At 46.4% G+C, this 14882-nt stretch overlaps 1 protein-coding gene across 20 annotated transcripts in view; it reads right to left on the bottom strand.

Moving 5' to 3' along the window:
• The window catches only part of EPHA5 (EPH receptor A5), a 395151-nt gene that overhangs the window by 324990 nt on the left and 55279 nt on the right, over positions 1–14882 (bottom strand). For all 20 annotated transcript variants that reach the window (XM_008173251.4, XM_005285713.5, XM_005285712.5 and 17 more), the window contains one exon: positions 1988–2651. In XM_008173251.4, coding sequence (XP_008171473.2) covers positions 1988–2651 — 664 coding nt within the window. The remainder of the gene's footprint in view (positions 1–1987; positions 2652–14882) is intronic.

Below are 14882 nucleotides of genomic sequence, written 5' to 3' on the forward strand. Positions count from 1 at the left end.
ACTCGGGGTCTCCCCCTCCCTCCCAGGCTCTCAAACCTGGGAGGGAGGGGGAGCAGCGGCGCGCGAATCAGCTGTTTCGCGCGCCGCGGCCGCTCGGGATCTCCTCCTCCCTCCCGGGTTTGAGAGCCTGGGAGGGAGGGCGAGCAGCGGCGCGTGAGCGGCAGCAGCGGAGGTGAGTTAGGGCGGCCGGGGCACATTTTTAGGGGCGGCATGGCCCGCGCCAGAATGCCGCCCCTAAAAATGTGCCGCCCCAAGCACCAACTTGTTTTGCTGGTGCCTAGAGCCGGCCCTGACTATGATACCAATACTGTTCTACTGCGCCCACACGAGAGGTTACCCTGGTCTACAGCTTCTCCGTGGCCCTGGCCAGCTTTTCAAGGCCAGTGACAAGGTTTTGGTTTATTTAAAGTCGGTAGCTGCTAGTCTGGATAATTTTCATGGAGGCTGCTGACGACAGCAGCCCGGAAAGATCCAGTAAAGCCCAAGCAGAACAGAGCAGCAGCTCTGGTAGCCAACGGAGCAGTGAGTGCAGGAGGGGAGGGGAATCAGTGTGTCTCAGTAATCAGCGGAAGGGCCCATCACGTGGCGCCCAATCAATACTTGCTATCTTGGGGCAATTTATGCTTAGCAGGCAGGCAGGTACTTGCCAGTATGTCTGGCTGCATTCCCTTGCCTGCAGCAATCAAGATTTCCTCCATTTTGGCTGGTGCTGCTTGGTTCCTCTTGTGCCAAATGCTAAGCCAGACGCACCTCCCCCACAGGTGGGGAATTCATTATCAGGGCAAGGGAGGAACAAAGGATCTGCGGGGTGTTCAGAGAGAGGAACATCCTAGTATAACCCCTCTGGGGTTTAGAAAACATGGCCCCTTTTGGAACAGGTGCCCCTGGGGTGAAAGGAATTTTTCCTGTGCCCGCCTTCTCTTGGCCAGAGCTGCCCACAGAGCAGCCTCCATCTTGGCCATGAGGGCGCTAAAGCTACACTAGTAAAAGCAGGGTTTCCTTATAACGGAAGACCTCTCCCCCAAAAGTAAACGTCTCTACTCCCTCCCTTCCAGGAGACTTGTAAAAGGGACAACAGCTATCTCTGGGTTTCTCCCAAAGACTTCAGTGGAGTTTTGTGTGATCAACAACTGCATGATCAGGACCCTTGTTTGATACATACCCAACGAGAACCCACCATGGGCACATGTCCTACTCTCCTTACTCACCACAAACTCACACTTATTTCAGGCCGGAGGAAAGCGAACTCAACAGGGTCTGTAAACTCAAAGGGAGACTACCCTACACACCAACAGACCATTAACAACATGCAGCCAGCAGCCAGAATGAGACAATGTCTTCAAGTGACAAGGGAGTATGCGCCTTCAAATGACAATTTACAAATAATAATGCAAAAAAGCCACTAGTAAACACAAATTGCATTGAAATGGCCTTCTGTCTGTGTTATCACCAAATAGTTTTCTAATAAACCACCTATTATACACTTAAAATTGAAGTGTAATTAAAAAAAAGAAAAACAAGCGTGTTATAATACAACAGTGTTCCAGCAAATTCTACATTGTTTGATATTGGATTTATTTAACAGTCCTCTTTTAAGATACTTAGTTGCCATTAAATACAGGTCTTAGCTAAGGCCCTGACCCTGAGATGTATTTATGGTTGAAGTAAGCAAAATGGGCTGCTCAAGGGTGCAAAGTATATATATATAACCATTATAATGGGCCAGATTCTGATCCCCTCATTCACACCGAATAGCACGTTACGCCAATAGTACCACTACTGAGCAGATTCTCCACACTCTGGCAGTGGAAAGAGCCTTGAACGAGGAGTAAATTACAGCCTCTTTCCATGGATCTGGTGAATGAGAACCAGGTCCACTGACTTCAGTGACACGTGGTACTCTGCAGCGTGAAGGAGCGTGCCCGAATATGGCCCAAGATGTGTGTCGTGCAAAACCACAGCACCAGTTTCCCTTGCTAATTCTTACCTTGACAGGTGCTGTTCTTCTCCTCGTACCCTGCTTTACACATGCATTTTCCAATGGGCACCAGCCATTCCCCTTCTGCACTGCAGTGCATCTTTGGAGGCTCATCGGTCACAGAGTGGTTCACACAGGAGCCCGACACTTCCAGCAGCTGGGAGGAATCTGCCCCAGTGATGGTGTCGGGAAAGAGGGCCAGGTTACGTATAACGGAAGGGCACTTTTTGTAATACACTCGCACGGACACCAGGGCGATGCAGGCACCTACATCCTGGAAAGCCAAGTAAAATCCCTTTTTGGTCAGAGGCCCAACATCTCTGACCTCGGTGTTCAGTTTCATGACTCGGTCTCCAAGGTCGAGCTCCGTGAAGCTCTCATCCGCAGCAATGGTGTCGATCTTGATGTACTGGTTTTCTTTGACGTTCCTTCCGTCTGCGTCGTCCGATTCAAAGTAATACACATTGAAAGTCTCTTTGCAAGTCCCGAGTCCTCCTGGAAGACTGTTACAGTCCCTCAGAGTGAACTTGAGTTCAATGAAGATCCGGGAGGCTCCTTCATTGGAGATCCAGCTAGTCAGAAGCCAGTTGTTCTGATTCTGTTCCATTACTTTGCACACTTGATATGTGTGTATTGGAGCATAATTTTCATCCACCTCACCAATTTCTTCCCACTGTGCGAAAAGAGAGAGGATTACTTAAAAAAAACAAACAAAAAAAGCAAGCAAGCCACAAATCCCTAAAAATCTTAACTTTCTTACAAGAGAGCTGCACTGCTGGAAGAAATGAGAATGTTAAAATGATTTCCATACCCTAGGCCTCACCCAATGCCCCACGAAATCAGAGGACAGATTCCTACTGAACATAAAGGCCACTGAGGGCAGGGCTACGCTTGCAGATGTAGAGCACTGTGAGTTAAACCAACCCTCGTAGAGCGCAGTAGGGAAAGCGCTGCAGTCTGTCCACACTGAGCGCACTGGCGTGGCCACATTTGCAGCACTTACAGCGGCCAGAGAGAGCAGTGCATTGTGGTAGCTATCCCAGCATGCAATGTCTGCAGCGTGCTTTTCAAATGGGGGTGGGGTGGAGTGTGACAGGGAGTGTGTTGTGTGTATGTGGGGGGAGAGAGAGTGGGTTTTGGGGGGGGCTCAGAGCATGTCAGCATGCTGTCTTGTAAATTCAGACAGCAGCAGATCCTCCCTCCCCCGCCTCTCTCTCTCACACACAGCATTCCACAGTTATGGTTTGCTTTGATATCCGCATTCCTGCAGCGATTCCAAAACAATGACAAGAGTGGCCACTTGACTTCAGGGGATTATGGGACGTTTCCAGAGACCGATCAGAGCGCAGTAATGCAACACCTCATTCACACTGTCACCCAGGCGTTTCACCCGAGGCGCACCAAGCGTGATGCTTCTCGCCGAGGTGGAGTACCAGAAGCGCTCTAGCCCTGGAGTCAGAGTGCTCTACGTGCCTTGCCAGTGTGGACGGGTCGTGAGGGCACCTGGGGCTGCTTTAATGCGCTCTAACTTGCAAGTGTAGCCAAGCCCTAAGTAAGGCCTTCTGTTTGGAAACAAGTGAGAACTGGTCAAAAATTCTTTTTTATTGTTGCTTTTGTTAAGTATTGGTTTGTTAAGCAACCGCATTGAAAGAGTTGCAGTATTTAAGGCAAGACTATGGCTTGCTCTATGCAGCCAGGCAGTGGAGTGAAGGTGTATAAGGGTCCCCCATTTATTCTCTGCATGACCCCACAGCATCACTGACCAGTGCACAGGAAGAATAGCAGATTCCTCAGGTCCACTCTTCCCCTCCATACAGGTGGGCAGGGAATGGGCAGAGAGGGGCATGGAATATGGCAAGTCAGAGCAAAGAGAGAAGTAATCTGCTATCAATATAAATCCATAGCAGATTACTTCCCCTAGAGCAAAACGGGATGAATTGTGACCGCTGGACTACTCCAGGGATTGTCCACTACACCTTGCTTCTTATGCAGGGCACCGGGTATAGTCACACTCAAGCCATTAATGAGGATTGTCTAGCAACGTTTCTCATTTCAAATTATTTTTAAATGCACCACTTTGAAGGAATGTTAGTTAACTGCACAGCTGCAAGCGGCACAGAGATAGCACCTAGAATAACACTCTACACCGCTGAAGTCTGCTTTCCGCTAGCATCCAAGTTCTCTCTGCTTTTCACAACTGAAGTGTCACATTTAAAGACCCGATCAACCCACTAAGTGATACGGTGCTGCTGACGGGAGCCTTGGAAGAGCTAACGATGTTTTCAGGGTTGCTCATTTCTTCTACTTTTGATCTGTTCACCTGGAAGGATCTAATTCCTAAGATCTCTTTCATCTACTCTCGGCAGGGCCGGCTCTAGGTACCAGCACTCCAAGCATGTGCTTGGGGCGGCACTTTCGAAGGGGCGGCACTCCGCCCCTCCCCGCTTTTTTATTTTTTTAAATTTTTTTGCTGGGAGCCCGTGTGAGGACAGGAATAGCAACCCTCCCCTTTTGCAACTAGGTGCACTTTTTGCCACGCAACCAGCAAAGTAGGGCGCCATGGGACTCGGCGAGGAACTGGCTGGTGGGGCGAGCGCAGAGGGGGATAATCCCCCAGCACCTCTGTGCCGGGCAGGAGGATGGGGCGCAGCTGTGCCTCTGTGCTCCCATCATGGCAGCAGCTGCTGCTGGGAGAGCTCTGCCGCTGCGGCTTCTCCTCCTGCTGCTCTCGCAAGTGGCGGAGGCTCCTCCAGCCCCTGTCAGTGCAGAGAAGAGCCTGGTTTGGAGTCCCGGACCGGAAGCGGAGCTCATGATGCCCGTCGGGTATTTCTACATCCAGGCGGTTCGCACAGCTGGACAGAACGTCACCCGCTCCTTCCTCCCTCCCTCCCGCGCACTGTGCATACATCTGCTCTTTAGCCCCGTCCCTGATTGTGGCTTTTGTTCTCCGGGCTGTGATCTGAGCCGCAAGCCTGGCTCAGGGGGGTCTGGGGCTGAGAAAACGGTCACCGGAAGGAGTTGACTCAGGATGAGAAGCGGATCCAAAGAGCCTTAAGTTTTTCTCCCTACGCTTTCCCCTTTCTAGCACCCGAGGTGCTTTGGTGTGCTCCAGTAACCCAGGGTCAATCTCTGCTGCTTTTTCACCTTGCAACGTCAGAGGCATCCCACAATAATACACGTATGTTGAAACACATAAAGTCTCACTCTGTGATAAGCTCACCGACAACATTAAAATCCTACATTACTCTTCTACTGGCCAGTGTCTTTCTATAAATAAATAAATGGAGATATCCTATCTCCTAGAACTGGAAGGGACCTTGAAAGGTCATTGAGTCCAGCCCCCTGCCTTTGCTAGCAGGACCAAGTACTGATTTTGCCCTAGATGGCCCCCTCAAGGATTGAACTCACAACCCTGGGTTTAGCAGGCCAATGCTCAAACCACTGAGCTATCCCTCCCCCCTATGCAACCCTGCATCTTCTCTCCAGTTTCCTAAATAATAGGAACATGCTGGAGTCACACTCCCAACTGCCGTGTAGACATACCCACTCTCGCTGCACTCTCTCTTCTTGTTCGCTGCTCTCTAGCCGTCCCCTCACCTCCTGGCCCCGCTCCCCTCCCTACAGGTCGACAGTCTCCCCTAGAATCAGGGGGATTTATTTCAGGTTACACTGTGTGTCAGAACCAATCTGGGAGGAAAGGCTGGAACGCTGGCAACGTGAACGAAGGGCTTGCTTCACCCTCCTGGGCACATGTAGCTGCAAACTGGGGCCCCCTGTCCTGGTGAGGGTGTGGCTGTCATGACACAATCAAATCTACTCTGACAGGGCCAGCGTCAGCCCCTTTTCTCTCAGTGGTGGCACCTCACTCTGGAAGCAGCCCCCCTAAATAAGGCCCCTATCTGACAAAGCCTTACAGGTGCATGACATATGATTAAAGTGAGATTTTTCACCCCCTTCGCTCGGCACTAGTAAATCAGGTGTGACTTGGCAGTGCAGCCGGCTGATAAAAGTGCGATTTTCGAGTTGATGATGTCCCATTCATTGAATCTGGTTTCGAGTTTATACATCGTTAGAAAAGACTGTTAATGACAATGAACGGTTACTATATGTGTGCATGCCCATGCGAGAATGTCTGAGTATGCACGGTGCTCTATGGGTCAGCTCCTGCACCAAGGAAATCAGTGGACGTTTTACTGTTCCCTTGACCAGGAGCAGGAGCTGTAAAGGGTTGACCTTAAACTTTGTGAAGACAATACTCATTGAAGCTGGGGGGGCAGTGAGGTCTAGGGGCTAGCGCACTAGAGTGGGACTTAGAAGACCTAAGTTCTATTTGCAGTTCTGCCAGTGACCTTGGATTTGTGCCTCAAAAAGAACCGGAGTACTTGTGGCACCTTAGAGACTAACACATTTTTTTGAGCATAAGCTTTCATGGGCTAGAACCCACTTCATCGGATGCATGGAGTGGAAAATACAGTAGGAATATATATATATATATATATATACACACACAGAGGACATGAAAAAACGGGTGTTGCCATACTAACTATAACGAGAGTAATCAGTTAAGGTGGGCTATTATCAGCAGGAGAAAAAAACTTTTGTAGTGATAATCAGGATGGCCCATTTCCAACAGTTGACAAGAAGGTGCGAATAACAGTAGGGGGGAAAATTAGCATGGGGAAATAGGTTTTACTTTGTGTAATGACCCACCCACTCCCAGTCTTTATTCAAGCCTAATTTAATGGTGTCCAGTTTGCAAATCAAATTCTGGAGTTTCTCGTTGGAGTCTGTTTTTGAAGTTTTTCTGTTGGAGTATTGCGACTTTGAGGTCTGTAATCGAGTGACCAGGGAGGTTGAAGTGTCTCTGACTGGTTTTTGAATGTTACAATTCTTGATGTCTGATTTGTGTCCGTTTATTCTTTTGTGTAGAGACTGTTCGGTTTGGCCAATACATGGCAGAGGGGCATTGCTGGCACATGATGGCATATATCACATTGGTAGATGTGCAGGTGAACAAACCCCGGATGGTATGGCTGATGTGATTAGGTCCTATGATGGTGTCCCCTGAATAGATATGTGGACAGAGTTGGCAACGGGCTTTGTTGCAAGGATAGGTTCCTGGGTTAGCGGTTTTTGTGGTGTGGTATGTGGTTGCTCAAATAAATTTGTTAGTCTCTAAAGTGCCACAAGTACTCCTCATTCTTTTTGCTGATACAGATTAATATGGCTACCACTCTGAAACCTGTCTTTGTGCCTCAAGATGCCCATTTCCCAGAGGCGCACTAATTCTGACCTCCTTTGTGAAGCGTGAACTTTGAGAACTACTGATGAAAAGTGGTATAGAAGAGCAAGGCATTTTACTTCAGTGGATGCATGGTAAAGGCCCGAATATGATATTTAGAGAGCATCTGACCCTCCGTATAATTTGCTCCATTCCCAAGTAATTACACTTTGCTACAGTTGACCATTACACCATCTGACAATTTCTAACAATTGCTCTTCTTAAAGGAGTGTTGAAAATTTGCAGAATGATGTTGCTTATTGTCTATCTGCACAAGACTGGTGTTCAGAACACCCAAATCTCAGGCTCTCCGCTGTTGTGAAATTAAGCTGATTTTCATAACACAAATCTAGGATTTGTGGTTGTGGGAATATACAGAAATAGAAGGCTCATTTGTTTAGATATAAAAATTAAATCCAGCAATATTTCCTGTTTCCTCCAAGTGCTAACACAACATAAGAGAGCAGATACAAGCAGAAATAGATTAATTGAGCCAGATTCTGATCTCAGTTGCAGCAAAGTAAATGGGACATAACTCCATTGACTGCGGTTAGGATATGCCAATTTACAGCACTGCAGCTGAGATCAGAATCTGTGGCATCAGTCCCACCTGCCATCAAAAATAGAGCTGTCATCAGAGATGGAAAGGAAAAGGAAGTGCTAATGAGTTAAGGCTGCTTATCTCTGTACATCCACAAGGGAAAAGCATCCAGATCTTATCAAGGCCTCCCACCTTTCACACTCCGCTCTGTCCTGCCATTTAATCTGATCTTCTTCATTCCTATCTTCATGTAGGAAAGCACCCTTTATTTCTCCTCTGATTAGGTGAACCACTTTTTGTTTTGTTTGTTACTCTGAAGACTGTAATCATTCTGTTACTGTTCTGGTTCTTACATCCATCCCTGAAAAAGCGTAAGGGGCTAATCACCATCTTTTCAGCCTGGTCTTGACTTTCTTGATTAACATTTTAGACATTATACAAAGCACTTCAAACAGCAAAGGAATAAAAACAAACTAGAAGCCCCAGCTGATGAAATATGTTCCGTAACGGTTCATGAAAAAGAAAACTTGCCACATTAATACGACAACATCTAGCTGAACGTATTTGCATGATAAAATTAAGTACAGCAGAACTGAAAAATTGCATGACACATTTTAATTCCTCTCTGCAGTACACATTTTTGAGATATCAATCAATGCTATCTGCAGGATTAAAACAAAAATGCAACATTAATTTGGTGCTCAATGTTTCTTCTAAGTCTTTAATAGCCTTAAGAAGGAAAACACAAACACACTTCAATGGCCTCATGTTAAATGATTTCTAGAAGACCTGTTTCTGAATGAGAAATGTTCAGTAGGCTTCAGCTAGAGCGTTAACAGGAGTTAGAGTTGCCCTTTCCTCTAACAATATGGGGACTTTCAGTTCACACAGACTGCCAAGGAAAAGGCCAAAAGATACCATGGATCCAAGTCAAAATACAAGCTGAAGAGCTCAGGACAGTTCCGCCTCATGTTCAAGTGCTAATTTTAAAGTACATACACAAACAGGCAATACCTCTTTCAATCCATGCCATTTCAGGAGTCACCGCTTGAAGATGCACTGCTATGGGTTGTTACTTTTTAAAAAAAAAAAATTACAGAGTGAGAAAAAGGTTCAAAATTTCAGTCCCAACAAGAAAAGTATCATGAGAAACTTAGACACTGGTCCCTCGGGTTCTTCATTTAAAACTATCAAGGGGCACATGGTACGACTCCATATTGCTTGATGGTGATAAGTGAGAAGCTAAAAGAAGAACCTGAAACATGCTACCACTGTTGGGGGAGGGCTGCCATACAAGCATCAAGGACAATAAGATGGGACAGGGGATCTCGAACTTTTTCAGAGTGTGGACCACATCCCCGTAGACACCTCTCCTCCTATGGGCTCTTATGGACCACCTCCCCTTCCACTGGTGACTGAACAAATCTTCCCCACTTGAACTGGATGTCTCATTGATTACCTCCCATCCCATTGGCTGCCTCGTGGACTGCCTAAGTTCCCAGATGGTGATTATGCCACATTCATGTGGCCGCCCAGTGACTTGCTTACATGGAAACATAACATTAGGGAAGTACTGATGTATTTTAAACTGAGTCTTATGGGATCAGGGTTTAGTCCATTTGGAAAAATAATTCATCACAGTCTCTATTCCTACTTCATTTTTTCTCCCTCTCCCATCTAGTCTATCCATCTCTCTCTCTCACCCTGCCCCTTTGCACACATTACTTTGTCACTTGGTTCTTTTCCCCTCGCCCGCATCCTTCCCTGATGCATGGTCCCCTCCCACCCTGGGCATTCCCTTTCCATGGATGGGTCTGCTTCCACTCCCACCCCATACTGCTGGCTCTCAGTTACAGGCCCTGAGTGCAGCCTGCCTTAAATACGAAAGGACTAATAAATTATTTTTTTCCCCATATGTTTGGTACATACCCAGTGCTACAGTTTCCTCCCAAACCGTAACACACACCATGAGAAAACCTCACATTTATCAGGACAATATTCTCAGCCATCCAGTTATATATTTTCCTGATCATATACTCCCCCATAGAAACCAAAGGCATTCCACATAACCCATCAGATTCCTACCTAAAACCAACCTCCAACTCCCTCTGGGCCTTGCAACCTGCTTGGAAGGCTAACGAACAGAGAGTGCCCTGTTAATTTACAACCAGGCGGCTGCAGCTGGATCACTTCCATCAGTCTCAGATATTGGCCTACATGGACCACTGCTCTGATCTGGTAAAGCAATTACTATGTTCCTAGGCTCCCACTCGCCTCCCTCTGCTCTGTGTATACTCAGTCAACTGTGCCAGCAGCAATCCTGCAGCAGATCTTGGTCCTCCATGGTAAGTGAGGGCCCTGGCCTCCACCAGAGATCTGTGGGGTTGGAGCCCCATGGGATGTAGGGTGCAGGGTGGGTTGGAGCAGGGCACCAGACATTCCTCTCCCCATTGTCCGTTGCTGACTCTGAGGATATCCGAGTCATGATTGAGTTGGGAATGGTTCCACTCTCTGCGGCTGACGCGTCACTGCATCCATCAAGCTCATAAAGGGGCCACGAGGAATAAGGAGCATAAGGATGACAATGAGAGGCCAGTTCTGCACATGCCAGCTTGGGGCGCTCCTTTCCTACAGATCCCTGGGATCTAACCTCTCCCGCTCAACTCCATCTTCTCCTGCCTAAGATGGAACAGCGGCTGGCAAAAGAAGCTCCATGGGAACTCTTGCACCCCCAGCCATTCCTGAGGTTCTCTCCATGGCAAAGGAGGGTCCAATCCAGCTCACATCCCTTGCTTTGAACATTTGAAAGCTGCAGAGATAACCCACATGTTCATACCCACCCTAGAGTGAGGCAAATTCTGCCCTGAGTTATAGCAATGCAGCCACCGTGACTCCAGAGAGCTTGCACTGAAGCAAATGAGAGCAGAATTTGGGTACATGTGAATTCCTGCACTCAAAACAAACAGAAAACCCACTCCCTCCCCACACTTCTGCGCTTTCAGGCACATAACGTAGGGCAATCTCTGTCATTTCCTTAGGAGCTGGCTACCGATCAATTGCTTTCAGCTCAACACTGGCAAGACGCAAGCACTACTTCCTAGCGCAGAACTTTTCTCAGGCAAACTGCTCCTTTCCCCTTTGGGATCGGGATTGTCACTCTGTGCATTAACTCCGGTTTGGGACATTGTGAACACTGTTATGAGGACAGTGTACATCCCTTCCAGAACATCACGCTAGGGAAGGCACGTGACAATCCCACGTGTCGCAATTATTGCTAAATGGCAAGCGGAGTGTTCCAAATAAGGTGTAGGTATCCCCGAATCATTCTTTCGTTAGTTCTCAGTGACTTCACTGTAAGGCAACTTGTCTGACATTCCTCTATCTCTTGAGACTCATTTGAAAATGGCCTGGACCTTGGTTACCCTACCAGGTGTACCACCGATTCCTGCTACCAGCAACATAGCTCTAATGTCACTGTCACTGACCATGTCTTCCAGAATCAAAAGCAAAAACGTACCTTTTCAGCCATCTGCAAACTTGCCTCCAGCTACTGTATTAGAAAGTTCAAAAAACAGGAAATCTGTCCAAGCAGATTCTCCTCCGGTGTATACCCTGTGCAACCTCACTGGGGTTAGATGAGGGGAAAGAATAATACATAGCCTCCTGCCCTGCAGAAGCCTGTGGGAGTGAGAACACAATTGTTTCTGGGTGCTCTCATTGGCTGCAGCAATGCACAGGCATAGACGCATGGAGGTTGCTTTGCCGCTGTGCTATTCAGTCAGACGCCAATGTGCAGTGCTGCCGTGTTTTGCCATTTTATCACGAGGTTAAGCAGAGTTAATGCTATTCTTAAAGCCCCCATTCTTAGGTCATGTGATTATGTGAGAATCTCAACTTTTTTGTAAAAGAGAGATTCTATCCTTCCTGGTTTTGGAGAAAAACTTCAAAATAAGCTCAAAAACTAAGTGGCAAATAAAAAGAACCTGACACTTATCCTACGTATACATCTCGTGATTTGGGGGTCCTGACTCATCATTTTTGAACGTTGGGGTTGGGAGCCATTTCCCCTCTCCAAGGAAGTGCGCTGCCTAAGCTGCAAACGCTCTGGATAGCAGTAATGTCCCGTGTGTGGTTTCTAGGCACTGCAGAGGTGATGGATGGAAATGTGGTGGCCAATCACAGGATCGCAAGGAGCACGGATGCAGTTGGCTTAAAGATCTGCAGGATAAACAGTGCCATTCTATGTAGATCCCCAAGCAAGGTGAAAACATGTTGGCCACCTCTCCCTTCCATTTCTGAGCTACCACTCGCTCACTGATCACAGGCTCCAGTTCAGAACAACTTAGGCATGTTCTTAACTTTAAACACATTAGTCCCATTTATGTCGGTGGGACTGCTCATGCTTAAAGTTAAACTTCTGTGGAAGGGTTCTGCTAAACAGGACTAGCCATGGGGACTAGTGGCTTCCTTAAAGATATTGAGTGACGCAGCCTGAGGTCGAGCATGCACAACTTTGCACTGGAAGGGGAGTATATTGTGTCCAGCACCACTTTTCAGGAAGGATGTTGACAAACTGGAAAAAGTCCAGAGAAGAGCAACAAAAATGATGAAAGGTCTAGAAAACATGACCTCTGAGGGAAGATAGAAAAAAAAATGAGTTGGGTGGGGTCAGATAATAATTATGAGAATGGTGGAGTCAGACAATAATTATGTAATGACAGTAGATACGGAGATCCACAAAGTTAATGCTTTATAACCAGTAAAACACCAGTTGTCAAAACCACATGTAAACAGATCTACAGAGTTTGTATGAAATATATAAAGAGTTTCTAGCGCTGCCTATCTGTAAATTTCGATCATCATCCTGGGAAATATTTTTATCGGTTTGTGTGTGCAAAGTGAAATCAACATTTATTAATAAAAATCTAATCCTTTCAACCCTGAAGTCACACAGCTTCCAAACATTTTTTCCAAGGTCTGATATTGAGGAAAAAACTTTAGAACTCAGGAATGAACTTTCTAATCTCTTCTTGCTGACAACACTTAGTTAAGGCAAAGGGACATAATGCACAAAAGGCATACAGTAAAGAAAGGATCTAATCATTTTTTTCCCCACTCAGGTAAGAATTTGGCCTTATTAAAAAAAGGTGTGTGAAGACAAATAGCAGCAGACTATTTTATGGTGGTTTGGCACATTCTCCTCAATTTCTCTAGTTTAAAAGAAGAGAGTATCAAAAATTAAACTATTTTCCTAACCCTTTTCTGCCGGCTTTCATTAGAGCCATTCTGTTTATAGTCAAAGAAACAACGCGTGTGTAGTACATACTGTACTCAAAACAAGGTAGGACCTCATCCATAGCCCACAGAAGTCAATGGGACTCTTTCCATTAGCTTCACCGTGGCTTGGATCAGGCCTCAAAAGATGATTTTTCCTAACGAAATAAATCGGACACAAAATCTTTAAATTGAAAGGGGGTGGGGGGGGGAGGCGCATAATGAATTGGGAATCCAAAATGCCTAGCTTGAAATCCACTCGATTTGGGTTGCGTAATATTTTCACATCCAGCACACCGAGAGTCATAACAAACAACTCTATAAAATATTAAACAGTTGCAATATATACAATTTAAAACAAATAAAAGAACTGCAAAAGCCCAGGCCATATATATATATATTTTTTTGTCATTTGGATTAATCTTCCCCAAAAAGGTTTTTTTGGGTTGTTTTTTTTTAAATCGGGTACGTCAGAACCGATCCTAAGTGCTTGATAAAACTTGGGTTCCATTTATAATTTCATGGCCCGCCAGTGGCATATCAAAAACCATCCAGGGAAGGAGTTTAGCATTTCAGTCAGGACTCAGAAGGATGCTGAAAACAGCCTGCAGCTTCGGATTCTCATTACCCTTCCCCTGCCAGCCCCCACACTTCTCAGTAGCGCTGCTCGTTCAGCAGGAGAGTCTTATTTTTGTGTAATCACTTCAGCAATTACCAATACTCCCAGAAGACTGGCACCTTCAGACATGTCTGCCAGTTTGGCAGCCGCCTTGGGGGTACCCTGGTCCTTTGCTCCCTAGCTGTTTCTTATAGACCAGGGTGGATAAAAAGGTCATGGCGAACACAACCACACTATTTCTTTTGCGCGTTCCGACGAGGAGATGCACACAACATGATTTAAAGGCTGGGCACGGGATCCGGCAGGCAGGAAAAACAAAGTTGCAGCTACAAAGAAAGCTAACGCTGCTGCCTGATGACAGTGCCTTGGGTTTCACCGTTCCCTCAGATTCAGTTTGTCAGCCTCAGAGCTGATATCTATATTAACTAACGAAGGCTCACATATTCCCTGCCATCTTTTGTGTGCTAGGTTTCAAAGGGAAAAGGCTTGCCTGGCGGAGAGCAGACTTAAATAAATAAAGAGAGGAATATATTTCAAGTTCCTGAGTAAATTCTCACTGAGGCTGCTTTCAGGGGCTCTAACTGTCCACAAGTGCATCTGAAAAAATATCTGCAACAGAAGGGTGGCAAAGTAGTTGACCGAGAAAACAAGATTTAATCCACGTTAAAGGCTACCCAACTCCACGCTGAGATTTCTCAAGGCAGGTTTTAACCAGAGACCTTCTTTTATGTCCCTACATGACGCTGAACCTTTGGGCAAACCAAAGATTTAGCACAGGCTGGGGGAATGGTTCATGTCCCATTTCCACAACAAAATGGAACCATGTTGTATGTGAGTTGGATGGCACCCAACCACTCGCCCCTCCCTGGGCCTGTGCATTACACAGTCTTTAATTACATGACCACTTGCTATTTTTTCCACAAGACCTTTACAATATCACCATCCCCAAATGTTCAAGTACTGTGAATCAGGTTCCTCCAAAAATCATGCCCTTTGCTTTAAAATCATGAGATTAACACACATACACCCTGAAATGTGGGGTTCTTTTTCTTTGCCTTCTGGTTTTTGAGTCTTTATGATGCACTTGGGTCACATTTTTAAAGCTTTTCTCCACAACCATGAGGACTAGACACTTACTTCTTTGTAATGTAAGATGGGAATTTCTCATAATCACATGACACCAGGAGCT

The sequence above is a fragment of the Chrysemys picta genome, chromosome 5 (assembly GCF_011386835.1).
Source record: "Chrysemys picta bellii isolate R12L10 chromosome 5, ASM1138683v2, whole genome shotgun sequence".
In the NCBI taxonomy this organism is placed as follows: domain Eukaryota; kingdom Metazoa; phylum Chordata; order Testudines; family Emydidae; genus Chrysemys; species Chrysemys picta.